The 25,719-nt window shown below is 37.6% G+C and overlaps 4 protein-coding genes and 1 long non-coding RNA gene across 7 annotated transcripts; 3 read left to right on the top strand and 2 right to left on the bottom strand.

Moving 5' to 3' along the window:
• Nucleotides 1–5,267: 5,267 nt before the first annotated feature.
• Nucleotides 5,268–10,711, bottom strand: LOC122090663 (isoaspartyl peptidase/L-asparaginase 1). Its single transcript, XM_042660313.1, has 4 exons — nt 10,116–10,711; nt 9,031–9,261; nt 6,669–6,755; nt 5,268–5,966 (listed from the first exon to the last, which is right to left on the bottom strand). The coding sequence occupies exons 1-4, from the start codon at nt 10,275–10,277 to the stop codon at nt 5,502–5,504; spliced, it is 945 nt and encodes a 314-aa protein (XP_042516247.1). The 5' UTR covers nt 10,278–10,711; the 3' UTR covers nt 5,268–5,501.
• A 2,002-nt stretch (nt 10,712–12,713) lies between these two features.
• On the top strand, nt 12,714–17,228 carry LOC122090712 (60S ribosomal protein L7a-2-like). The gene is made up of 7 exons (XM_042660394.1): nt 12,714–12,836; nt 14,142–14,189; nt 14,816–15,017; nt 15,100–15,269; nt 16,512–16,640; nt 16,741–16,833; nt 16,927–17,228. The coding sequence occupies exons 1-7, from the start codon at nt 12,834–12,836 to the stop codon at nt 17,056–17,058; spliced, it is 777 nt and encodes a 258-aa protein (XP_042516328.1). The 5' UTR covers nt 12,714–12,833; the 3' UTR covers nt 17,059–17,228.
• Nucleotides 17,229–18,353: 1,125 nt separating this feature from the next.
• LOC122091100 (dirigent protein 23-like) lies at nt 18,354–19,468 on the top strand. The gene has a single exon (XM_042660926.1). The coding sequence runs from the start codon at nt 18,706–18,708 to the stop codon at nt 19,240–19,242; it is 537 nt and encodes a 178-aa protein (XP_042516860.1). The 5' UTR covers nt 18,354–18,705; the 3' UTR covers nt 19,243–19,468.
• Nucleotides 19,469–19,738: 270 nt separating this feature from the next.
• On the top strand, nt 19,739–21,456 carry LOC122091101 (protein BREAKING OF ASYMMETRY IN THE STOMATAL LINEAGE). The gene is made up of 5 exons (XM_042660928.1): nt 19,739–19,826; nt 20,001–20,347; nt 20,442–20,588; nt 20,832–20,995; nt 21,103–21,456. The coding sequence occupies exons 1-5, from the start codon at nt 19,739–19,741 to the stop codon at nt 21,209–21,211; spliced, it is 855 nt and encodes a 284-aa protein (XP_042516862.1). The 3' UTR covers nt 21,212–21,456.
• On the bottom strand, nt 19,978–23,838 carry LOC122091102. 3 transcript variants are annotated; one of them, XR_006143816.1, is made up of 6 exons: nt 23,408–23,838; nt 23,164–23,247; nt 22,409–22,508; nt 21,068–21,284; nt 20,212–20,330; nt 19,978–20,110 (listed from the first exon to the last, which is right to left on the bottom strand). It is a non-coding gene; the product is annotated as an uncharacterized LOC122091102 (long non-coding RNA). The 3 variants fall into 3 exon arrangements; XR_006143815.1 differs by having other exon boundaries at nt 20,212–21,284; XR_006143817.1 differs by lacking the exon at nt 22,409–22,508 and having other exon boundaries at nt 20,212–21,284.
• Between the last annotated feature and the right edge of the window lie 1,881 nt (nt 23,839–25,719).

Raw genomic sequence — 25,719 nt, forward strand, 5'->3', positions numbered from 1 at the left:
AAAAAAAAAAAAAAACAAAACAAAAAACAAAGAACAAAAACAAAATCCAAGATCCCCCACATGCGATCATGCCATATTTTTGTGTTTGACATTATAAGTCGCATTAATTAGCTTTAATTAATTAATTAATCGAAAACTTTGGCTTTATATAATACGATAAATCCCGTGACTTTCGTCCGCTCAGTGTCGCATCTGATAAGGATGGGTTAGCCTTAGCCAGTTAAGCCGCCTCCGTTTAACCATCACATTCCGACGTGTCCATGCTTGAGTGGTTAACACACATTAAAGTGTTCCAAGTTCCAACCCTGCGGTGTATTTACTATAGCGAGAGAGAAAATCCCTTTTTCCTTCACAAGTGTGCTGAGATCGATGTGATCACAAAAATCCAAACCCTCACGTATAACGTCGGCTGAATGGTCAAAACTCAAAAGTATTGTTGAGTAGGGAGTAGGGATTTTAGTTAGGTCTGGTGGCGGGAACTGAGGAAGGTGAAGCCGCCGTAGAAGATGTTGGGGAGGAAAGTCGTTTCGAGTTTCCAAGGGTGTAAGGTTGCGTTGATTTGCGGGTCAGAAGACTTTTTGACTAAAAGGCCTGATGTTGATGAGGCGGGGGATCGCGATCGTGGGGCCACGGAGAGTGAGCAGCAAACACGTTCACTTCTGTCAATTCTCTGCTATTATAATTAAAGGGAATTAATTATAATGGGGAAAGAGAAAGAAGAGGATGGGGAGCAGAGTCAGAGGAAGAAGCGTGGGCTGACTGTGGTGCAAGTGGATGCAAGTGGGGGGGGGGTGCTGTAAGAGAGAGAGAGAGAGAGTAGGCTTTATGTTTGTTTCTGCAATCCTTTGAGGACGTTGCAGAGCTGGAGAGAGAAGTACAGAATCAGAGAGATCCGGATTTGAAAGACGTTTTATTCCCACAAATTTTGTTTGACCATGGCTTTCGCATCCGTACCTTTCACTCTCTTCTTTTTCTCTTTTATTAATACCAAGAGAGAGAGAGAGAGAGAGAGAGGGTGACAAGGTGTCCCAAGATATTTCTTTCAAAAATTGGGTTTACGTGGTGGATGAGTTTGATCTGTACACATGACAACAGTTAGATTGGCATCTTTAGTTTTAGACAAACATATGAACGATTTTCACTTTTTCACCTAATTTAAGAATAACTTATCATTATGTTATTTTTAAGAATTATTATTATTTTATATAGTCTTCAAATACATATATAAAATATCAGTAATTTATTATCCTTAAAAGAAAAATATAATATATTAAAAAGACCACGATAAATATATTTATCATCACCGTATAATAGGAGAAGAGATATGGCGGAAAGGGATAGATCACATCAGGACCATCTTGTTCAACCAGTAATGTAGAAAAAATTTATGCATACTATAAAGATAGAAAAACATTTCATCAACTTCAATCACAATAAAACTTACAATCCTAATAATGGACAGAAATTATTTTATCAAAATCATATAAAATCCCATGTTTAACTCTTGTAATCCTTTCTTTATATATACTAAAATTTATTTTCTCGGGTACGATGATTTATTTTATTTACTAAGAACAATAAAAAATTGTGACTTCCACTTCTGGTGGATTTTAGGATCTAATTTGATTCTGATCCGTTCAACTCTTTGGAATGCATGGTTGAGACAAGATCTAATTAGAGACAGGAACGAGTGGGTCGTGGGATGGAGAAGCATGAGTTGCGGTAGAGGACAAACCTAGTTGCTGGATTAATAGATTGTTTTTCAGCAATTTAGAATTCTTTACTCCTAACCCATAAGGATATCTTACAAGTAAGAACAAATAAACTTTGACCAACTTTAGTGTTTTAAGATTGGAAGATTTCCTAATTCAGAATCTATAAAACTATTAATTTATGCAAGACAACTCGATTAGATATAGAACGTGAACAGGAAGACCACTGAAGTTTATTAGATCAAACACCAAGAAATATAAAAATAAATAGACAAAAGATTTGCATGATACAGGGGATTTAATAAGATTCACACACCAATGTGGTGTGCTACGTCCTCGGGTGAAGAAGAAGATGTTTCACTATGCAGAAGAGAGATTATACTCAAACAGTGGTAAGAAAACTCGTCCAAAAACCTAGCTCGCTAAACCTCCAAAATACAATGATGTTTTCAAAATGACAATAATATATTATATAGATCTCATAAAACTTTCCATTCGGGTTACCACCAAAATATTGTTGCCACCAAAAGATTTCGAAACGGGTCAAGAATTCGAGACAAACTTAACAAAGTTAGTGAGACTGGTCAGTGAGAAAGACGTATATGACTCGAATTCTGTTATGATTTCATATCAGTCATATGAGAGGTTGATTCTATATCGATTTCAAAATAGAATTGATGTGTGTTGATATGATCTTAGATTCCTTTGCTTTGTAAGTTGGTTTATATGGTTTGGGGTTTACTTCTTTTCGATCATAGCCCCCATAACAAAGCCCCCGTACGACAAGCGAAACTTTCATAGAACCAATGGGCTATAGTGGACATGCTAAAACTCGAACCACAACTAACAGACTCGAGCGATGATGAGTTGAAAGCATTTTCACCATAAAGCTATCAAACCCATTGATAATTTGTATATAATATCATTGCACTTTCACATTGGATATTTTCTGATATGTTTTATTCTTTGATGAATCTTGGTCAAGTCTTTGTTTAGGTATTCTTTATGATCCTTAGTTGTGCTTCTTTTTAACATTCATACATTCAATGACGACAAAGCAATCTTAAAAGTTGATTGACAAAAATTCTACATCGACACACGTCACCCACCAATAATTGTCATTAAGATCATTTTGCTTTCTTCGTTTGCTCCTTCTTAATCACAATTCAAAGAAATTGGGAATGAGTACAACGTAGTGCAAGAAAATGACAAATGAGCTAAAATGGATAAAAATTATATGGAAATTGAAAACAAAAAATGGTAAGAAAGGTAAGTTGGGACACCCCATCTGTAGCTCCACTGGTTCAAATTCGAATCTTTTCTTAGTTAATATATTACACGGGATGGGTGAGACTACAGGTAATTGAGGTTTACCCTAAAGCTTGAACGGTAAAACTAGATATGTTTAAAGAGTTTGTTAACAAAAAAGAAAGGCAAGTTTGAAAATGAAAATTCAAATCTTCTTAGTTTTAGCTCAAGCTCTCTCCATCACTTCCACCTTTATCAATGCTATGGGGAACTAACTTTCAAACATTGAATGATGAAGGAAGATAAAGTAGATTGCTTCGTTAGCAAACCATGACAAGATGGTCGGTAGATCCTCTTTTATATTAAAAAGATTTGTTTGTTGAGATTGGTTAGATGGACCTAAAAGCTTCTCACTAACCCAAAACAAAATAAAAACAAAATAAATTGAGGTATATAAAATAGCAAGAATGTGACATGGATAGGTTAAATGTTTAAAAATATGCTCCAATTGTTTTACAAACATGGTTGATAATGTGGTGGTTTTTAACCTTATGGATAGATAAGGTCTCTCATGAATTAACCACACTATCATATTACCCGCAAAAATTCAATTATATGCCTATCTAATATTCAATCAATCATATGACCAACTAATATTTTGGATGGCCCATAATATTGGTTTTTATTTTTAAGTATATCTTTTATCTTTTTTGGTTTTTTTTTTTTTATAGGAAACTTAACTTGTTTCTTTTTTACTATACATAATTTGGATCAGGGTTTAAATTATATAAGTAGATAAGAAATGACAGAATCTTATTTATGAACGAAAAACCTATAGCCAAGTGACAGATATTAGCTATAACTTTTTTTGCTAAACTTGGCAACACCTTCATAGTGCTGCCACCTACCCTTAAAAAAAGAGAGTGGTTGGTGGTGGTAGAGTCAATTTAGATTTTTTTTTTTGGTAAAGGATTCACTTTAGATCTTGATTCCTAGTTTTTGATCCCTAGCGTAGGATCATGGATAGCTTTTTTTTTTTTTTTTATTGTATAAATTCCTCACAATATTTTTCATTTTTCTATGGTTGTCATTCTCCTTTTGTCATTATTCCATAATGAGGTTGCTTGCCCCTTTGGCTACTGTTCTTTTCAAAGGTCTTTTAAAAAAATTCTTTTCGAAGCTGTTGTTTTCTTTCCAATTTAGTTGAGAAAGGTGGATGGGTTGGGGACCGAAAAGTCCAGGGGAGGCAAGTACAAGTTCTTTCATTGAGAAGTGAGGCTACGATGGATATGATACATGACTTGGATGGAGACCCAGCTGGGATCGTCCTTTTTTTTGGTTTTCACTCATCCTGTAATTTCAAGGGAGCAAGAATATAGACATCTCAATGTCAATGCTCTTAGTCTGCTGGCTGTGTGTGTGTGTGTGTGTGAGAGAGAGAGAGAGAGAGAGAGAGAGAGAGAGATTTGCTCAACTACATAAGCTTATATGGTGAGTCCAAATACTTGCCACATGGCATTTCTGATGCGGGTCTAACGAACCTTGCCAACAAGTAGATTCATCGGTCCTTTGTTCGCATGTATATCAAGTTAGAGCCAATAGAGTTTCTTAAGTGGCAAAAGAGAGCTTTGAAAACCTAAGACTATAGGAGACTGCATTATAGTGGTCAAATTACAGTACATAGGAAATATGTGATTGAACTTGAGTTTGAAATTTGACCTCTGATCTATTCAGATCGTCCATTATCTATCCAACAGCCGGAATTACTGCATCAAGGAAAATTTATCTCGACAGGACTATGATAGTAACATTTTCTCTCCTTTATTTATTTATTTTCTTTTGTTATATGCTGCTTATTGCTATTGCTGCTCACGTTTTATTCCAAGGGAAAAGGCTTTAAAGCTCTCCCATAGCCCTTGCACCATTCCTGTGGGAATTTTTGAAAATTTCCAAAAGTTACTTTAAGCTTGAGCCCAAGCCTGAGGCCCAAGGTGAACAAAAGTTCAGGATTGGTCTTGATAGTTCCAGCCAACTAGGAATGGGTACCCCCATTCAGTCTTTTATCTTTCCCCTCTTTTAATCCTCCCTTTCGGACCCTCTCCAGTGCCACTGAACAACCCACATCCAATGGCTAGGAGGATATAGGCATGCATCCCAAGTCCTCCCAGTGTTGGATGCGCACTGAGCCTCCAGTGGCATCACGGGAAACTACCAATGAGGAGCACACCATATGATTAGTCAATAGGAGGCAGAGAGGATCATGGTTTTAAAAATCAGATTGGATCGCTATTGTTGAGATTGATTCCGTTTGGGAAGCCAAATTTGTTTTCACCAAAGGCTGTCAATAAGTATTTCTCTGTCTATCTCTCACTCCAGATGCTGACCATTCCATCATCCATGACTCAATTCTGGAACTGATGTATTATGAGTACAAATAACCAACCATTTTCCTGCAAATACTACAATTTTCAATTATGGTCTCTGTTTGCCATGCTAATTGAGGACAACTACCTGAATGTAGCATCTTAGAATCACTCAATTTCATGCAGAAGGCGGCCAAATTGCGATTTCACAATACCCATCTTCTGTAGCAGCAGCTCTAAACATGCCTGTTGTGTTAAATGGCATGGTGACTTCTCCTGTAGCAGACACTGCAACCAGGCCACAAGTGCCTTTGGGAGCACATTCCTCTATAACATAAGCAGCAGCTTCCTTCAGGGAAAGTCCCTTATACTCCATAAGTGCAGCTACGTCCCGGGCAACAGTAGCTCGGATAATTGATTCACCTTTGCCTGTTGCAGACACTGCACAGTAACTGTTGGCATATGTTCCTGCTCCTATGACAGGGGTGTCTCCAATCCTCCCCACCATCTTGTTAACCAATCCACCAGTGGAAGTTGCAGTGGCTAAGTTTCCTTTGCCATCAACTGCCACACATCCAACAGTTCCAATTTGGCTATCACCATCAGCAGTGGGTTCCTTTTGAATGGGCTGTGTGTAATCTATCTGCAGAAACAAAAGTATTTGAATGTTTTAAGTCCCAATTTGCATGCAGTCAAGTGTTTTATAAATGCAAATGGGGTTGCTTCGATGCTTTGTATATGTATACCAAGCATGCTGAGAAAGGAAGAGTTAACTACTTGTAGGGAGAAAGAACACTGCCTGTCTAGTGTAGGCAACATCAGCGTTGCAGGGCAAATGGGATGGTGCACGGGGGCATCTTCAGCACATGGGGGGGGCAGCATGGTCTTTTCACGCCCGCCTGTGTCTGGCATAGGCAACATCAGACTGACAGGGTTCTTTCTCCCCTACTTGTATTAAGGCACATTGACGATCCCAGCCACAGAAGCACTTATGAGGATCATTTGGACAAAGTAGGCATGATCAGATGACCAGTGGTAGTCTAAAAAACATCTACTCAATGAATGAGTCCCGTTTTACCAAAAAAAAAAAAAAAAAAAAAAAAAAAGCATCCAGGGAGTCAGAAAACATGAACTCCTGAATCTCATCACTCTAAAAATCCTTATTTTCTTAACTCTCCAAGAAAGTAGACTATGGCAACAAGCTAGTTGGTACAAGAACCAGAAGAAATTGAGAACGTAATCATGGAAGCAACATACAATAAGCTTAGATCATTTTCTGCAAAACCTAAATGTTCTGGGCTGCAAAAAAGATCACTTTATGAGCTTTGAACAAAGTTAAGAATACCTGCACTCTGTTTGCTTCTTTTGCCTGTTTTAACCTTTCGATATTTTCTGGAGTAATGAAATTGCTTGAATCAACAGTTTCAACACCCTACACAAATTAATGTTGCAGTCAAACAGGGAAATTTAACAAAAACAAAGTAATAGATATGGAACAAACAATAATTATCCAGAATATTGAATTTCAGTTCATTTTACAAAAAAGAAAGATATGGATTACAAAAAAAGAGTAAGATGACCCATTCAGAGAAGGTCCTCCAATATATTTGTTAACCCCGCTACCTAGGATATCAATTTCAATCCACTGAAAAAGATGGGAGGAACCAAGTAGAAAGAAATAATATAATGTTGTCTACAAATGTAGCCAAGCGAATGAAGTGACATAACAGGAATGAAAATAAGTAGAAAAATAGGATTTTTCTTTCTTTTTTTCCCTTGTATTATCTCAACATGAACCATAGGGGGCGACATGATTCAGGTCGTTTTTTATTATTAGCGCGTAGGCAGTCTTATTCCTATGACCGATTTCAAATTCGCAAAAACCTATTCAGACATGAAGTGCATGGCTATAATGTGCAAGTTTGCCTTTGTAAACTGTGTCTTGCATCAAACTAATCAAAGAAAAGGAACAAGGCTAGGAACAGATACAAACTCAATAGTAAGAAGAAGACAATGAAAGTTACAAGAAAGTTGAAGTACAGAAAATGGCTACAGTTTAAACTTGTCAACCCCTTGAAATAAAATCTGAAAGGGGAAAAGGAATATTAATATTAGACAAATGGTGGAATAAATAAGAGACCTTGATGAGGGGCTAAGACCTTTGCATGCATTTGTGCTTCCCACTAACAAAAACTTTGATATAGAGACTCCAGTCTTTTAGGGAGAATATGACCATAGACCATACAGATCGGAAATCAATGACTGACAAGAATTTGTTTGGAACACTTGACATTCAGATCTCATTTTAATAAAAACCATTTAAAAAAAAATGGGCTGGGGATCCATGCATGGCACCCTGCCCTCATCCACAAATTTTCAAATAGGGGGTGCATTTGTCATTTCAATGGTGCTATTGTCCCCATCTAAGGTCTTGTGCGAACCGTGCACCATGCACAGCTGTGCACTAGACTTTTTGCCAAGAAAAACAAAATTTTAAAAACTTTATAGAAAAATATAGGCTCCATTTGACGCTCGCTAAAAATAATTCTGAAGCAGAAAAACAGCAGGGGAGAGTGGCTGCCAGCATTTGATGCCACATTCACCTCCACTATATGCTTCTTTTTCTCCTGTTGTAAAAGAGGGGAAACAATAATAAAATTAAAATAAATAACAGAAAATAAGCAACAAGGAGGAACTACTGCTGCAGGACATTGTTGTTCCCAATCACTGCCATTAGATGCTGGCAGTCGAGCATTGAATCTAAAACGGAGGAGCATCAACAGTGACACTGTAGTATTGCTGCTACAGTAGCCATATTTGGATTTTGAGCATCAACTTCGGGCTTGGTTGATTGGGATGCGCTTTTAGTTTTAGAAAATCAACTTCACACTTGGTTGTCAACGAAATCGATACTCACTTTCTACAGAAAACATATTTGGATTTTGAAAGAGTTATTCTCATAGTAACAATTTTCTATGCGAAAGCACCCATGAAACACTAGAGAACACCTTTTCTTGACAAAAGCTCTTTTCTTCCAAATTTATCACACCCAACAGAGGATCTGATTAGAAATATAAAGAAGGTGAAAAAGAGAGAAAGAAACAACAAGAAAATACATGAAGATAAACAGAATTTAATCAATCAATATGTCAAGGCTAGCCTCAACAGTTTATAGTTTATACTTTTATTCAAGTGATAAGGAAAGCAAAAAATAGGGAAGTCCCCCTTCTTCTCAACATAAAATAGATGAAAGTATAAAAAGAAAAAATAGAACATATAATATCTAATTACAGAGCTTGCTCCACATAAAGCAAATAAGAAAAGGACTGGAAAAGTTTTACAATGGCAGTCCTCAATCATGCCCCAAAAATATGTAAAATAAAGTAGGTAAGTAAATATTTTTCATTATTCCTTTGTCTTCTGGTCATCTTACATCAAAAACAAATGGGGACAAACAGGGGGGCACCTCAATACAGATAGAGAAAAAACTGGACTTAAAAGGTTTAGTCAATCTGTCCTAGGTACAGAAAGAACGGGCTCATAAGCTTTAAAGTTAATGGAGTGAAGAGAATGTTAACATAAAGGTTCAGTTAGGAGGTCCAGTATAAGGGATTAAGAGATATTTAAAGCAGTTCATTATAGGATGTTTAATTTATTGCATATAATGTAGGCAGAAGCTGGAAAATGAGAGACACAATTTTACCAACCTGCTCTTTTGCAAATGCCTCTGCTCCATCAAATGCCAGATAAATATGGGGAGTTTTCTCCATCACAAGTCGAGCAAGAGAGATCGCATTCACGACAGTGGAAAGACCAGAAACAGCCCCACACCTCTTTGTATCATCCATTATGCAAGCCTCCATTTCCACTGTGCCTTTGGTAGTTAAAACAGACCCTCGGCCTGCATTGAAGTGTGGGTTGTTTTCTAATTCACGAACCTGCGCAACAAAGAAACATTGTAATAGCGTCTCCTTTTCTTATGACACTACCACTAAAACTGAACCAAACATCAATTTTGAGAATCTAAACATGCACAAAAACCAATTCAAGGAGAAACAACAAGTAACTTTCCACTCATCACAAGATAAAAGTTTAAATGATAAGTCCTGCGTCAACTATTCCTGAATCTCCCGGAGGAGAGGAGGAAATGAGTTGAATAAAATCAACAGTGTACGGAATCACAAGAAGATTACATGAAGCAAATAGAGTTATGCCAATCGATGCACAAAGGTAATTTGGTAAAACAATAGTGATGATATTGGTCAAAATCTCGATCATCACCAAGTTTAAACCCCACACAAACAAAGTAACAAACATGACATAAGCATCTGAAGTACAAAACGAGAACAAGCATATTATCCCGGCATGGACAAAGAATACATAATGAGGCATGTAGCTCAAATCAAACCCATAAAACGAGTACTTCATGAAGACAAGCCAAAAATGTTGATGACCAGCAATAGATGGAGCATAACCCAATGAAAGGAAAGAGAACACTAATCTTTAAAATCAACAGTTCGAGAACATCATTTCCCATACAATGGAGAACAAAATTGAAAGAATCGGATCATCTGGGTGTAAAAGAAACCAATTTATTTCAAAAAGTAGCATCTCGAAGACCCAAATGTCGCAAGTAAGAGGGAGTGGAAATAGAGTTACATAGATCGAAAACTGAAAAGTAAGTTAATGTGATGGTCCAAATACTGAAGAATGCTTAGAGAAGAAACACAAGCACAAGTAGACAGAAGTAAGGATGAGCTGAATGAAATGGCTATGTATAAAGTAAGGTTACCACAAGCTCAACAACATCCAAGGGAGATCGTTTGGCCTTGAGAGCTGCAACACCAACTTGGAGACAATGCCGAAGGGCGGCCTCCCGTGGCTCTCTGCGTTCTGGTGGCAGCGATAAGGGGATGTCGCCGGCGCCCCCATGTAGTGCGAGTGCCCACCCCATCTCTCTCTCCCTGTGCTCCTTAGACGTATGAGTAGCGGGATTTATAGTGTGGAGGAGGCTTTGGAGGGTTTTGTTTCTGGGAATTTACGCTTTATTAAATATCAGAATGGAATAGATGGGCATGGGTCATTCAAAAAAAGCTTAAGTGTTAAAATTACGCAGTGGATACTCCACTACTTGCAGAAGAGAAGGGCCATTCATTAAAGCTTGAGCCATAAACTTCGAACAGTGGAGAGTGGAGAGTCCACTACTTCAAAGGAGATGGGCAATTCATTTAAAGCTTAGGCCATAACCTTCCCCTGTGTAACCTCTCCTGGGAAAGTGCCGAAGGAATTAGGTGGACACTGAGTGTAACAGTGGTTGGATTCCAACGCCATGACAATTCAGCAAAGCATATCTATCGTCACCTGTTTTTTTGGTACTGGCTCTTGCCTGTTTGTAGAGACTGTATGATGGAGGTTCATATATATATATTTTTTCTCTTAAACTGGTTCCTCAAATTCAATTTTACAAATTTTTTTTTTTTAGGTAAATTTATTTTTTAATTTTTGTCATAGAAATAGAGTCACAGGAGCGTGCAATGATCATCGTACTCTATTCGATAGAAAACGAAAGCCCAAGAAATAAATATAGAAGAGAAAAAAATGACATGTTACTATCAATCAAGGGGTGTGCTTAGTCTACCGATAAGATACGAATCTTACGACGTGATGGTTAAAGTAAGGTTGCGTAATTCTCACCCTCAACATTGCACAAGTGATAGCTTTATGTATCAAATAAGCTTTTTTTTTTTTTTTTTTTTTTTTTTTTTTTTTTTTTTTTTTTTTTACTAGTTTACCATTGCTCAATTTTTTTGATCCTAAAGACCAAGTGAAAGAGAGACTCATTGAGAAGATTTCAAGAATAGACACTATATAATCTAATATTTTATTCTTTTTATTTATTGAAAAAGATCGACCACCTTGCATCACCCTTTTCCCAAACACAAGTGTGTGAAAAAACTGTGCTACTCCCTACCCATGCATTGAAGATGCTTTCACGTTCATTGAATAACATATGAATATATGATTCAATGATCAAATGCACAGGGTTCTGTTTTTTATACAAGTGTTTTTTTTTCCAATCTGTTTGTAGCTACAATATCTCTCTCTCTCGATCGATCGATCGATCGATCGACTATGAGGATTAGGGAAAAAAATCGTTTGCAATTCCGATCTCGTACAATTCCGTGCAATACCACCTTCAGGCGGTGACACGTGTATTGATACCAATATAATGACCCAGATATGATTTAAATACATTTTCACTGATTTAATGTTTTATTAGTTGTATCATATATGGGTCATTGTATTGGTATCAATACACGTGTCACCGCCTGAAGGTGGTATTGCATGGAATTGTACGAGATCGGAATTGCAGACGATTTCAACCCGAGGATTAGGGATTGGTATGAATCCGGTCCAATTTTTCACCTTATTCTTCCAATTTTTCTTCTTTAATGGTACTGCCATGGATGCCAACCACTAGAGGTAGGGGTGTCAACGGTCCGGGTTGGTGCGGTTTCGGTCCGGTTCCACCGGTTTCGATGTGAGTTTGGAAGTGACCGAAACCGAACCATTAAGGATTTATCGGTTTCGGTCCGGTGTCGGCTTCGGTGCGGTTTGGGTTCGAGTTGGTACCGGTTTGGATTTATTAGGTTCATTTCGGTTTGGATCGGTTTTTTAAACCGGTATGGAGCCATTAGGAAACAACCAAATGATAAATTGTTGAACTTCGGTTTCTTAAATCGATTTGTAACCGGGTTGGTTTTGGTTTTTGGTCTAGTTTGGATTCGATTTTTCATACAAATGTATACAAAACTATTCAAATTTTGATTTTTTTAATGAATTTTGGAGTGTTTCGGTTTCTTACCGGTTTGGTTTCGGTTTCGGTCAGGGCTTTGAGCCGGTTTCGGTTTGGTTTCGGGTTCATCCGGTTTTCGGTGCGGTTCGGTTTGGCTTTGGGGTTACAATACTCGAAACCGAACCGAACCAATAAGGCTTCGGTTCGATTCGGTCCGGATTGTTATCGGTTCGGTCCGGCCGGTTTTACCGGTTCGGTTTAGGAATTGACACCCCTAACTAGAGGTCTAGCGCCATAGCTCCACCATTAATAGAAGAGAGAGAGAGAAGTTCAGGGGCAAGACTGTAAGAAAAAAACATATATATATATATTATTCTTTTTGAAAAAAAAAATTAATATTAGAGGAAAGAAAAAGCATTGTCTTGGTAGTTTTGTAATACCCACATATTTCTTGTAGGTAATTAATAATTTGGTAAAACAAAGAATTGGCTAGGTAATTTGGTAATATGAAACTCAATTTAAGGTAATTTTGTAATTTTAGCTTTTTCTTTTATCTTTTAAAATGACTGATATGTCCTTTGCATATTAAATTAGGGTTGAGGACCACTCCGTCCAAAACGTACTTAAAACCCTAAAAAGAAAGGCACTCCTCTTTCCCTTCTAGCGGCCGCTGCAGAGGTTGGTGATTCTGATCTGTTCCTTCGCTACGGAGAAATGGTAAGCGGAGCTTATTCACAACCTTCGATTCTGTGCATTATTCCTGTGCTGTTGTTTTCTCCATTCGTATCTGTTCTTCCGCTGTTTGTGCTGCTCTGCTATTGGAACTTTACTACATTGATTTTTATTTTTGCTCCTTTCAATTTCTTATTCTTCGCTCTCGTTCTACTTTCACGAGTCTGGATTTCCGAACCACTCACTAGTTCTGAAATCAAGGATGTTTCATTTAGAACATAAGCGAAGAGGTTTCTCACTCTCTAGCTTGTGTTTTAGTTCAATTTGTTTCAATTTTTCTTTCACCCACGACGTATCGTTATGTAGGAATCAATGTATTGCAGTTTATGTCTAAATTTCGGAACTCCTTAGTAAACCCACAATGCAAAATTGCATATTGATCTGAACGATTAGAGATAGTTTGGTATATGGTATTGTTCGATACACCAAATCTTACTTCTTCCTTCAAGTTAAAGACTTACTGGTGAGGTGTGTAAATTATTGTATTGCTGTTTTTGGTTGATGCTTGAGACGCTGTTGATATTACTGTGATACAAGTAGTGCATAAGTTTCAAGGGTCTGAGCCAAGCTCTTGCGGTATGCGGCCTAGGCGTCTAGGCTCCTTGACATCCAGCCCCCCTCCAAAGTCTTGGGTCGCCATAGATACGGTTATTTCTATGGCTAAAGCAATATATCTAGCTACCCAATTTAAGTCGTGTTCACCAACTCTCTTCCCTTGTGTTTGCATGTTCTATGACATTGCCTTCTCTAGTATGGTTAATTGTAAAGTCTAGGGTTTCTCCCTAGCCTAGTTGTTTACTTGGTACTGAGTGACCCCGCATGACTAGAATAGAACCATACCAAGTGATGCCATTTGTTATTTCAGCAGTTTTTTTTTTTCTAATGATAGTCATGTATACAATACACATATTGAAAGGATCTCCCTAGCTGTAGATTTCTGAATTTGCCTTTGAGGTTGTAACGATGATTCCTAGTAGGCACTGTCGTTACTTTGAATTTGACGACATGGAAGAGTATGGGATGGTTTGTTGACATTTGGAGATACCTGGTGTTTTAGTAATTAAACATTGAGGTTTTAACATGCTGGCAGTGGTGCAGTTTATGTTGACATAAAAAACTGGTGCCTCTAAATAGGTGGTAATATGATTCCTCACATTTTTATATGTAAATTCATGTGTAGTAATGTTATCATGGAGTATTTATGTTGACAGAATAACTGGTGGCACTCTTAAATTTATTGCATTTGGAAGATTGTTCACTATCCATTATTTTGTGTATTTGTTCCTACAGGCCCCCAAAAGAGGTGTAAAGGCCCCAGTAGCAGCCAAGAAGAAGCCTGTAAGTTGTTGCATCCTTTATATATTTTTTGTAATGGAATTGCGAAAAACAGGAATGCCCTTTGACATGGAGGACTCGGCATTTCATAGTGTATAATCAAATTTAGAAATAGTACTGGCTCAGTTAATCATTATAGTATCTTCGATAACATAATCAAGTCATGTCTGATATTTTTGTTGACTTGTTAAATAAGAGTCATGGACTGCATAACCTAGCCTTTTCTTACCAAGGCTTTGGTATTCAACACGTGGAACAAAATATTTGTTTCAGAGCATTCAGTCATTCTCTGAGAAGACTTGAGACTTTTATGTGTGATAGCCAAAGAATGTAATTTTATGTATTTAATTGTAACCAAGGAATCGCATTATAATTCTTTACCATATTCTCTGTCAAACTGTTAATGTTTTGGTATTATTTTGATATTTAAAACATTCGGCACTGGGGTAGAGAGGTTTTTTCCCCCAAATTGCGATAATAACTAAGATTTAATTTTGTATATGATTTTACTGAATTAATTTGTGTCGGTTGATTAAGTTTGCAATGAGTGCAATGTGGTCTCTTCTGAGAAACATATTGACCCTTCCAACTTGATTTGTAATGAGAGTAGCGTGCTTAATGTTTTGCAGGAAAAGGTTGTTAATCCTTTGTTTGAGAAGCGACCAAAGCAGTTTGGGATTGGGGGAGCTTTACCACCAAAAAGGGATTTGCATAGATTTGTCAAATGGCCAAAGGTTGTTCGCATTCAGAGACAACGGAGGATTCTGAAGCAACGTTTGAAGGTTCCACCTGCAGTAAACCAATTCACAAAAACACTTGACAAGAACCTTGGTAAGTTGTCATTAATCCATTAAAAAAAGTTTCTTAAAATAACTAATATTGAGGTTGCTGGCATTGATATTTTAATGTGCAGCTACAAACATGTTTAAGATGCTGCTCAAGTATAGACCAGAGGATAAGGCTGCTAAGAAGGAAAGGCTTCTTAAAAGGGCACAAGCTGAAGCTGAGGGGAAGACCGTAGAGTCAAAAAAGCCAATTGTTGTCAAATATGGTCTTAATCACATTACTTACCTCATTGAACAGGTATTTAGCACATCGTAACCAATGATGTTTTAAAACTTGTTCCGTGTAAACACCCCTTGGGTTCTGGCCAGAATTCTGTAAAAAAGTTCATTGAAAGAATGGTCATATTTAGGATGGTATTAGGGATGGCAATGGGGTAGGGTGGGGTCTGTAATGGCCTTACCCTTACCACTGGAAGGAAGGGGGTAGGAATGCAGGATTTTTCATTAGTTTAATTATACTCCCTATTTGGGTTAGTTTATGTTACCATATCAGTTCATGATTGGTTTAAGCCTTTCCTTTTTTGAGTTTGAATATGTTCAACCCAGTTTTTCTTCAAGCTTCTTGAATTCCTATTCCAATAAGAAATTCCTTGTAACTCAAATTTTTTAATCACTGGAATTGAAATCTGATATGAAATTAAGCTTCTGGTTTCTATTCTAAAGTTAAGCTACTGTTTTGAACTAAAAGAATCCAATTTTACACTGATTTCCAGTAATTCTTCTCTCACTGGGATTTTCTGAATTCTTCAGTTTCATGGCTGCTCTTTCAGATCTGATTTCTGTTTGCTGTTAGTTTCAAGCTACTGTTTATCCATCAAATCAGTTCATAATTATTGTTGTGTGAAATATCCTGAATATACTAGTTTCTGTTCTTGTTTCTAGAATCCAACCCCCCTGTAGGATTAAATTATAACTTCAGATTAACAGATTTGAACTTGATTTTGGGAAACCACTGTTCTCCATGTAGTTGACCCTCCGCTTATGGATTAGACTAGAACCTTGGATTATCTGTTATTATAATTCCCTTGAATTCTGGTTTCTAAACCTGTCACTGCAATTCTGGTTTCATTGGATTTCTGAACCTAGTAATCTTAGGCTTCCAGAAACCCATCACATAGCCAGTAGTATATAAATAATGTATTGAAATTACATCAATGCCCTATTTCACCCAAAAAAAAAAAAAAGGAATGAAATGCATCAATGCCCTAGATGGGCAGGTAAAAGGTTAGACAGGTAGGGTAAGAATTGCTTAGCTTGCCTTCCCCATTTGTTTATAGGGCAAAAGAATCTTTAACACTAACCCTTCAAAGGGGTAGCTAAGGCTGGCAGGTAAATGGGTGCCCATTGCCTGCCAATCTTTGTGTAGATGGGTAAGTTATTTGATGTGTGAACATTTTTTTTTATTTTTTTGGGTGCTTCTATTTGAATTTTTCATGTTAGTGCTATGGTCCTAGGTTACAATTTTTTTTAATCCTTGCAGAACAAGGCTCAGTTGGTGGTTATTGCTCATGATGTTGATCCCATTGAGCTTGTCGTGTGGCTGCCTGCTTTGTGCCGGAAAATGGAGATCCCATATGCAATTGTGAAGGGGAAGGCTCGTCTTGGAGCGGTTTGTTATTTTGCATTCCCTGCTCTGTTTAAAGGATGACTATTTTGTTCTCTCAACAGATTAAGAATTTAATTTTGGACCTTTTCTTATTTTTGAACAGATTGTGCACAAAAAGACTGCTACAGCTTTGTGTTTGACATCTGTGAAAAACGAAGATAAGTTGGAGTTCAGCAGGATTGTGGAAGCAATAAAGGTAATTAAGACTGAGGCTTACTAACAATTGGTTAAGCTACCGTTACTTATGTTTCTCTTGAAACTTGAATTTTATGGTATTTGATCATTACAGGCAAACTTCAATGATAAATTCGACGAGCACCGCAAGAAGTGGGGTGGTGGCATCATGGGTTCCAAGTCTTTGGCCAAGACCAGAGCAAAGGAGAGACTCATAGCCAAGGAAGCGGCACAAAGGATGACTTAAGAGTTTTGACATTTAGAGATGATCATAGGAAGAGAACCATAGGATAAGTTTCGGTACATGCCTTTGAATTTGTTTTTGATTGTTGCCATTGTAATTTGGCAGTGGTTTTGTAGCTGTCATTCCGCACATGAGAAAGTTTTGTTCCTTAAAAATGAGATTTTTCAGATTTATATGGTGTGTTTTTTCCATCCGTTTCGTTTCTTGCATTTTTTATGCAAAGCAAAAGCAACTTAAATTAAAATGTAAAAAAATTGGTCAACACACCCCTTGGAACTACCATATGGAGCTTCTCCTGTGGCTTTTCCAGACAGCAACTGAACCTTCTCTCTTTGAGGTCTTTGGATCCTTTGCTAGACAGCCACATAGTCATCCTTATATATTTTTTTATAATCATACTTATTGTTTCACAATTAAACACAAGCATATCATTGTATTAAGGAGAAAGTTTTCTTAAGCTGGTGGGTGAATGATGGGATGGTTCAGATGTGATCCCTTTGCTCCCCACTCTTGTCTCCCCTCCTATCTATTATACTGTCCCAATGTCCCACGGTGAATGGGAATACATGGATAAGGAAAACTTGGTCCTTGTTCTAATAGAGATTTCAAGGAGAAACAGGAAAAAATGCCAATGGCCACGCCTTGCTCTCTAGTTCCAGAGGTAGATCAACTAGTGATTGAGAATCTGTTCAATCCTTGACCAAGAAGAAGATGGTCGTACTAATGCGCCTCAGTAATGTGTGCGTTAGCTCAGCGTTGCTTCTTTGGTCTGCGATTAGCTAGCGCTTAAGACTTTCTTCTTTGCAGTAGAACTTGCATGCTTTCTTTGCTCCTTTGTTGCTTCCATAAATTCAGAGAGCTGCCTAATCCAGTTGAAATGGGTAAATGTGAAAGATATTTACTTAAAAGGAAGAATTTGACTATGGAAAAAATCACTGACAAAAGCCTTTACTAAACACAACATGGTAGAATTGAGACTTGACCATCTCTCACTGTAGAGTGTAGAGTTTTGCTATTTTAGTTTATCCAATAAGGTGAAATTGTTGACATTAGAACTAGTGACAAATATTATGGATGGGATGGAACACTAATCAGATTGCCTAGATAGAACTTAACTGATTCTAAATTGGTGACCTAACAATGGAACTTAAACATGGCAGGGTAGGGTATTTGCTCAAACTATTCTCCTTTGGAACTTCAGAAGTTGGAACACATAAGCATGTGAAAGACTTTCTAAACTTATATTTCAGGACGCATTGCCATGTGACGGTTGGTCTACTGACTTGTGTGCCTTTTGGTACCTTTTGGTACCTCCATGATCATATTTGTAGAAGAGGCAGTTTGCAGGCTCAAGCTTTCCTAGATGTCTCCATATTCATAAACGTCCCCTTGTTTGTCAACTAATCACACCACATCTCTACCTAACGATGCTGGTGGGTTAATTTTCTACCATTGGAAACATGCCAGCTGGCACCTTTTCTTCAAGCTTCACCTTGATCAATGACCTCTGGTTCATTGAGGCAGTGATGGGAAACTACTATAGAAAAAATCTCCAACAACCCAGGACTTTTGTTTAGTTGGAACATTATAAATGGATCAAACACCTAGAGAGGTAAGCAGAGAGCCTCCAGGTTCAGGAAAATCTCAGACATGGCTATGTTGTTTCTGTTTCTTGTCTTTCCAGTTGTTGTGTCCTCGAGCACCAGTGAAGCCCAAAAGCAAAATGTCACCAACATCCAGTTCTACATGCATGATGTTGTTGGCGGATCTAATCCAACCGCTGTTCGGGTGGCTAGTCGATCCGCCAACGTCACAGGTTTAGAGTCTTCAGACCCAATTGCAGCTATGTTTGGATCAACTTTTGTGATGGATAATCCACTCACAGTTACTCCTGATCCAAATTCAACTCTAATTGGGCGTGCACAAGGGATCTATGCCATGGCATCACAGAAAGATGAGTTCAGTCTATTGATGACACTAACGTACGGGTTTACTACTGGACAATATAATGGCAGCTCGTTTAGTGTAATTGGCCGGAATCCAGTGATGAGGAAAGTGAGAGAGATGCCAATTGTTGGAGGGACTGGGATTTTCCGGTTTGCACGTGGATACTGCTCGGCGCAGACACATTCAACCAGTGGAATGGATGCAGTAATCGGATACAATGTGACCATATTGATGCACTAGTAGAATTCTATTAGGAAAATTTTTGAAGCCATTTTGTAATATGTGCATTTGAAGTTCCCTTTTTTAAGTCGTAAATCTTTAGAATTTGAAGGCTTTTCAGTTTTCTTTTTATCGGGAAGAGAAAAAGAAAGATGTAAAAGGCTATTTGATGTTCAACGCTATTATTTCTTCACTTATTGCACTAACAGTAACACACAAAATGGTAGTGCGAAGAAGTTTCAAACTTTAGGAGGTTTTGTTGTCTACCTATCTGTCACTCCCCCTTCATTCTCCTCTGATTACCTTTTTAAGAAACAAAACCGACCTTGTGTCATTATGAAACCTGTAACTCCTTTCTTCTCTCTCTCATTTCAAATTCGAAGGACCCCTTATCATTTTCTTTTCACACTCAATTCATATTCTCTGTTGTCACCAGCTACAGCCCCCCCCCCCCCCCCCCCCCTCTCTCTCTCTCTCTCTCATCTGCTTGTGACAGGAAAAGAAGCAAAGAAACGCAATGTGCACCCCATGGACAATAGCAAGGCTAATCAGATGGCGAATAGGGGATTGGGCATCATGTCTCTTTGCTTGCAAGCTCCCTTCAGGTAACTGCAAATTTCATCTGGACTATAAATTCAGGAGGATCACATTGCCATTTTAAGCCTTTTTTTTTTTTGCTTTGGGGGGTGGGGGGTGTTCCAAAGTCTATTTGTTATCTTCTCACCCAGAGTTTTCAACTTGATAAATTTGGATTACATTTTTGTTTATTTGGACCATAGATGACGAACCAGATACATTCCATCCATCCTTACCTCATGCACCAAGTGAAACCAGGCTCTCCGAAGCAAAACAAGATGAGACCAGAATCTATGTGATCAAACCGGGAAGGCTGTCAAAACGCAAGTCCAAAAAACATACATTAGTCCCTGTTTCAATCCCTACTGAAGATTCTGAACAGACAAATAATAAGAAAAGTTCGCACTACCCAACCTTCAAAGAGGAAGACTACATTGTCTTCTGCTTCAAAGAGGACGGTACCTTCGAAGTTGTTAAGGAAGAGAAATCAGAATCAGCTCATCATGTCAAATATAGGACCGAACCATCCAGGGCTGTCTTCAACCGAAAGGTTAGTAAATAACCATTACTGTTTTACAAAATAATCTGGTCCCCAAAAAAGCATCTATTTCTGATTATGCCTTAATGGTTTTGGAAACAAACAGCTTGTTTATGGGGAAGATACAGAAACAGATACAGAAACAGATACAGATACAGATAGCAAATACGACAATGAAGATATGTCAAATACGGATGGAATTGATTTTGATTTTACAAATGAAAAGTCTTATACTTTCAATGATGATGAAGAGGTTTGGTGCCATTATCATAATCATACTTTCCTATTGTGTACCTTGATGAAAACGGGTCTGTACGGAAGCAATCCATTTATCAACTTGATTAGGTTGAAAATGCTAATTGGGCCCCATATGTCCCTGGGAAGTCTGAACAACCCAGCCAACAATTGTACTTGCCACCCATATACTTCTTACAACATATATTCAGATATGCTTGAGAATCAAGTCAAGAAAGTGATTTGTTTTGGTGAATAATAGGGTGAAGATGAAGAGAGCATTTATTTTGATTCTGAGGCCCCACATCCAGGGATCAGAACAGAAGCCCATGATGCTGATTCAGGAACAAATTCACAAAAATCAAGCTACTCCACCTCTACTCAGTCGCAGAGCAGCAGCAGTACAGGTTCATTTGCCTTCCCTGTGTAAGTCCTAAATCTCCTGATAACATACGTTGACTAAAAAATTATCAAGTTCCTCTAGTCTCATAAACTTACCGCGCATTAATCTTCTGACTTCTTTCCACATGTAGATTGCGTTGCGAGTGGAATGGCAGTCCCATAAAAATGCCAAAACCAGAAGGCCTGCATTTGAGAAAGCAAAAACTACTGCGCATGGGCCTTCAATGTTGTAAATTCTGAAAATCCAGGAAGTTTTGCGCTCGTGTGCTCTTGTCATGGCTAGGGCTAAAGGCAACTATAATTCCAGGAGAAGCTGCAAAGTCAGGAATCTGACTGTCACTATTCTTACTAGATTGTATTGTTTGATGGTCTGTAGTCAATTACTTATGTATGGATGATGGACCTCTCCTCCCTCATGCACTACATGCAGTGGGCAACAAAAGAAAATAATAATAATAATTTAAAACAAGAAACAAATTATACCTTCTCCTTCCCCACCCCCCCCCCCCACCAATCCGGTCAAGAAGTTATATGTATTGGAAGTTTAGACAGTTTGAAATGTTCTTATGTTCAAAACTTTAGAGTGAATTTATTTACAAAATAAAAATTACAGTGAATTTCTAGGAAGCAAATGATTCACACAACTTATATTTGAAAGGCTAAAAAGCAACGCATTCGCCAACCTGCACTGAAACATGCCAATATTTTATCCATATCCCTTGCTTAGCTTACAAACTTTTGAGAACTGTTATTCAGTGCTGAATGGTCCTCCAGTCCAAAACCTAAACCCAGCTACCAATTGTCTATAGCAGCCATCATGTAAATAGCATTACTTAATGTCCAAGACAATAGATATATAAGTAGCATTATTTATTGTCCAAGACAATAGACAAAGTAAAAATATTATTCTCGCATAAGTTGAAATAAAATTATGAACAAATGGTTCCCAGTATCTATACACAATGTCAAAGACTATGATCATAATACATGAAAGAGCTAACAGGCCACTCTTGATAATTTAGATGGTCTCTACTTACTTGCAGAATTTTTATTATTGGTCTTAAAAACAAAGTATTGAAGTCAGAACCCTGCCTCAGATGCAGCGGCCAGATAGTCCTCATCCTGGTTTCTTTTGCAGCTTGGAAATGTATGATCAGAGAAACCAGAAAACAAAATTCAACCATCTGGCACCAGTTCCAGTGTATATGTTTTGAACTCATTGATGAATCACTCATGATTCAGCTCTTTTAGTAGTCAAAAGTGGAGAAATGTTTATTTTCTTTTTGCTTCTTTAGAGGTTTCAACTGTCAACAGTTTAACAACCTATAGGCTTTTTAATGAAGACTAACATAGAACCAGAGAAGCAATTCGAATTTAGCTAAAAAAGCATCACTATATAGGGTTAACCGAGCAGCTAAGAGAAGAAGTATCAGTTACCAGATTAGAAGTATCAGAACAGCACAGGATTCTGATCAAGTGCTGTTTAGATTTTGTGGAGCAAGTCTGCAGAATCTATCAGAAATCAGGACTTAATTATCTGCACTTAAAAGCAAGTTTAGGGAAAAAAGGGAAGATGAGCTTACTGTATGTGGAAGGGAAGTCAAATGATAGGGAGTGATATCATAAACATTCGCATACATGCTGGAATCATTCATTGTCATCCTCAAGAAACATCATAAAGGATGAGATCTTTCCTTGCATTGAATCTAATTCCTCTAGGAGTTTCTCAACTTTTTGGTTGGATGTCATTGCTTCCTATGGTAATTTTTCCAAGGCTCCTAAACTGCTAATCTCATATGCTTTCAGAAGGTTTCTGAGAGTAAGTGGTAGATGCGTATAGCAACCCAAAACTGAAACCTATAGGTACATTCTTGTTCACCCTACACATTCTCTCATTGATTAAGGTTATCCTTGGATCTCTGGCAGCTCTAGGCACAATGTGAGTTAAAACCCTGTCTTGAACAACAATGCTTGCTATGTCACTATTTCAAAAAAGGTTAAACAAAAATGATTCTAGTGCATTTGATATAAGTAGCATGGAGGCCAAATTTTGTATCTTTATATAACTAGAAGTCAAATAATTGCCCAAACTCAGTTCCTGCTACACAATCTGCAGAACAATTCATATTCAATATACTAGCGAAAGCAGAAAGCGTGCCCACAACTGTTCTATTCAAGACGACGAAACTCACCTTCTTGAGGAACAATTTTCTGGGACCGACCTTGGTGTAGATTAACGACGTACAACGCGTGAAGGAATTGTTCGCCTTGCGATCCTGAACAAGAGGGATAACCAGATTAGAAGGAAATAGCTACAAAACCACATACAAGGGAAGAAAAAATAGTTTCACTAGAACTATTGGCCAAAACTAATGAAAATTGAAATAAAAGACAAAGATGAACTGGAAAGATCAAGGTAAACATATCATATCCAACCATGAGCGATTCGACGAGCAGGAGCTTCTCGAAAGGTTCTTGTAGAGTACTTGTCGGCATTACCATTGTTTGCATTGCCATTGGAAAGGGAAGAAGAAATAGTTTCACTGTGGAAGAGGGGGCGACTGATCTTCACCCCAACAGCCTTGATTTTGGGTATCCAAAGCTTCCAGATTCCTTCAGATCGACGAAATGCAGCTGCTCGAACATCTCCTGAGAATATAGAATTGATTGATTCGAATAGAAAGCCCTAAAGATCCTATCAAGTTCGATTATCATTTTGGAAACAGCGGGAGAGGAAGAGAAATTGCAGTCTAGACAGAGACCTCGTTTCTTATTTCCATGTCGCGTCTTTTTTACTCTGTGAAGTTCCAGAGTTCAAATTAAGGAAACTTTGAACTTTGATCAGGTGACCCCGCCACGAATTTGAAATTAACAACCGAATTACCCGCCGGACCGAGTCATATCTCATTTCCCGGGTTTATGTAGGGAAATCGGATTCTGCTCCCCTCCAATTAATTGGAGCACAATTAGTGATCCAATGGTCAGGAAGAATCTGAAACACACATCTCAATACATGAGTGTGTATCCCCAGATCCTCGTCCTCCCTACTCTTGAATCAATAATTGAGAGGAGTTGATGCTCATGTGAGGATCTGACATCTGTCTGTTTTGTTTCTATATATTAGATCCTCACATGTACATCCGATCCAGGTGAATGTCCATGCAGCTTTATCTTGGTACCATTTGCAAGTTCATCTAGAGCAAGAAGTGTGCCCTTGGTTTTCTTCCGTTTCCCTTAGTTTTACTTCTTATGTATGTAATGGTGAAGTCAAATTTTTTGTTTGTCTTGTGCTTCAAGCACTTTATTTTCTTGTTCCCTCACATGAAAATTTTTTTTGACAAAAGTTTTTACGTTTGTGATTGAAAAATATCCAGTATCCTTATACTATTTTACTTTGAAGTTTTGATTTTTTTATCCACAAAAGTAGTTCTTCCTACTTCATGGTTTCCTATGCTCAGAAATCAATATCTATGACCACTAATTCCAATTCAAATCAAGCGATTAGGCGATCCGATTTCCAATTATTGGTGAAAGAACCAATATGTTTGGGAGAGGCAAAACTAATATTTGATTCACATGTAATTTGTTATAGATTAGGAATGTGTTTGAAATTTAAAAATAAATTGAAGTTAAATTATAAATAAAGTCATTCATATGGTATAAAAAACAAATAATTAAGAAACATATCTTAATGTGTAAATTACAGGAAGTTCTTCTCCACCTGCGAAAAGTGAGTAACCGACACTCCCTTTATTGTGTTTTATGATGGTAGATTTACCTTAATACCCATAAAATACAAATTTTTTTATAAATTTTCATTCAAATCACTAAAAGTGAAATGACAAGTTAATCCTTAAAGTGGCAAGAATAATGATTATCTATTGATGGACATAAAAGAGAGGTTACAACTTATGTTATAACCGCCAAAGTGACAAACAGATTAACCCATACATTTTTTTCTTTTTCTTGAAATGTTTATTCTCATATTAGAAGTGATATATTTATAATTATGAGAATTATAAGGGACAAGTGCCCTTTGAAAGAAAATCTCCCTCAAATGTGCTGGGGTGGTTTCGAAGTTTGGATTGATTATCTTTCAAAACAATGGTAAATTCATATAATCTAGTGGATCGATATCGACTATGATCAACCCTGAATTTTAAAACCTTAATTTAGATGATAATTATAAAGCTTAGATCGCAGGACCTAAAAAATATCCCAAAATATTTAAACTTGGTTTGGTTCCATTGAGACACCCACGAGGCAATTATTATCAATTTTAATGCATACACATTTTGTTGGGCATCAGTGGGGACAAATTTTTTACCAAAGAACTAGAAAAAGTCTTGCAACATATATAACTATTTTAATGCGTCCAAAATAATTAGGAAGAGTTGTTGTGCACGCACTTGATGAGGGGTGGGCCGGTGGGGTATTGGGGTCTTCCACTCTAGGCCACACGGCACGGCACACCAGTCGGTAGAAATGTGGCCAAGTGGACCCCCTTCTGGCCCTTATGGTCCTATTATGACCCTTCGTGGGTCTCTTGTTTAACTCCTTGTAGTTTTTATTCAATTGCAAAGTGAGTTTCACACCATAATCAAAATTATTGTACGTCAAATAACATTAAGAGTATTGGTTTCAGAATATGGAATGTCTAATGTTTTTCATTTGAAGAACTAATTGGAATATTACGGGCGAAGTGAATGGGACACGCTTTGGAAGAAGTGATCTCTTACCGAGCGGTC

This window comes from Macadamia integrifolia, chromosome 10 (genome assembly GCF_013358625.1).
Source record: "Macadamia integrifolia cultivar HAES 741 chromosome 10, SCU_Mint_v3, whole genome shotgun sequence".
NCBI lineage: Eukaryota > Viridiplantae > Streptophyta > Magnoliopsida > Proteales > Proteaceae > Macadamia > Macadamia integrifolia.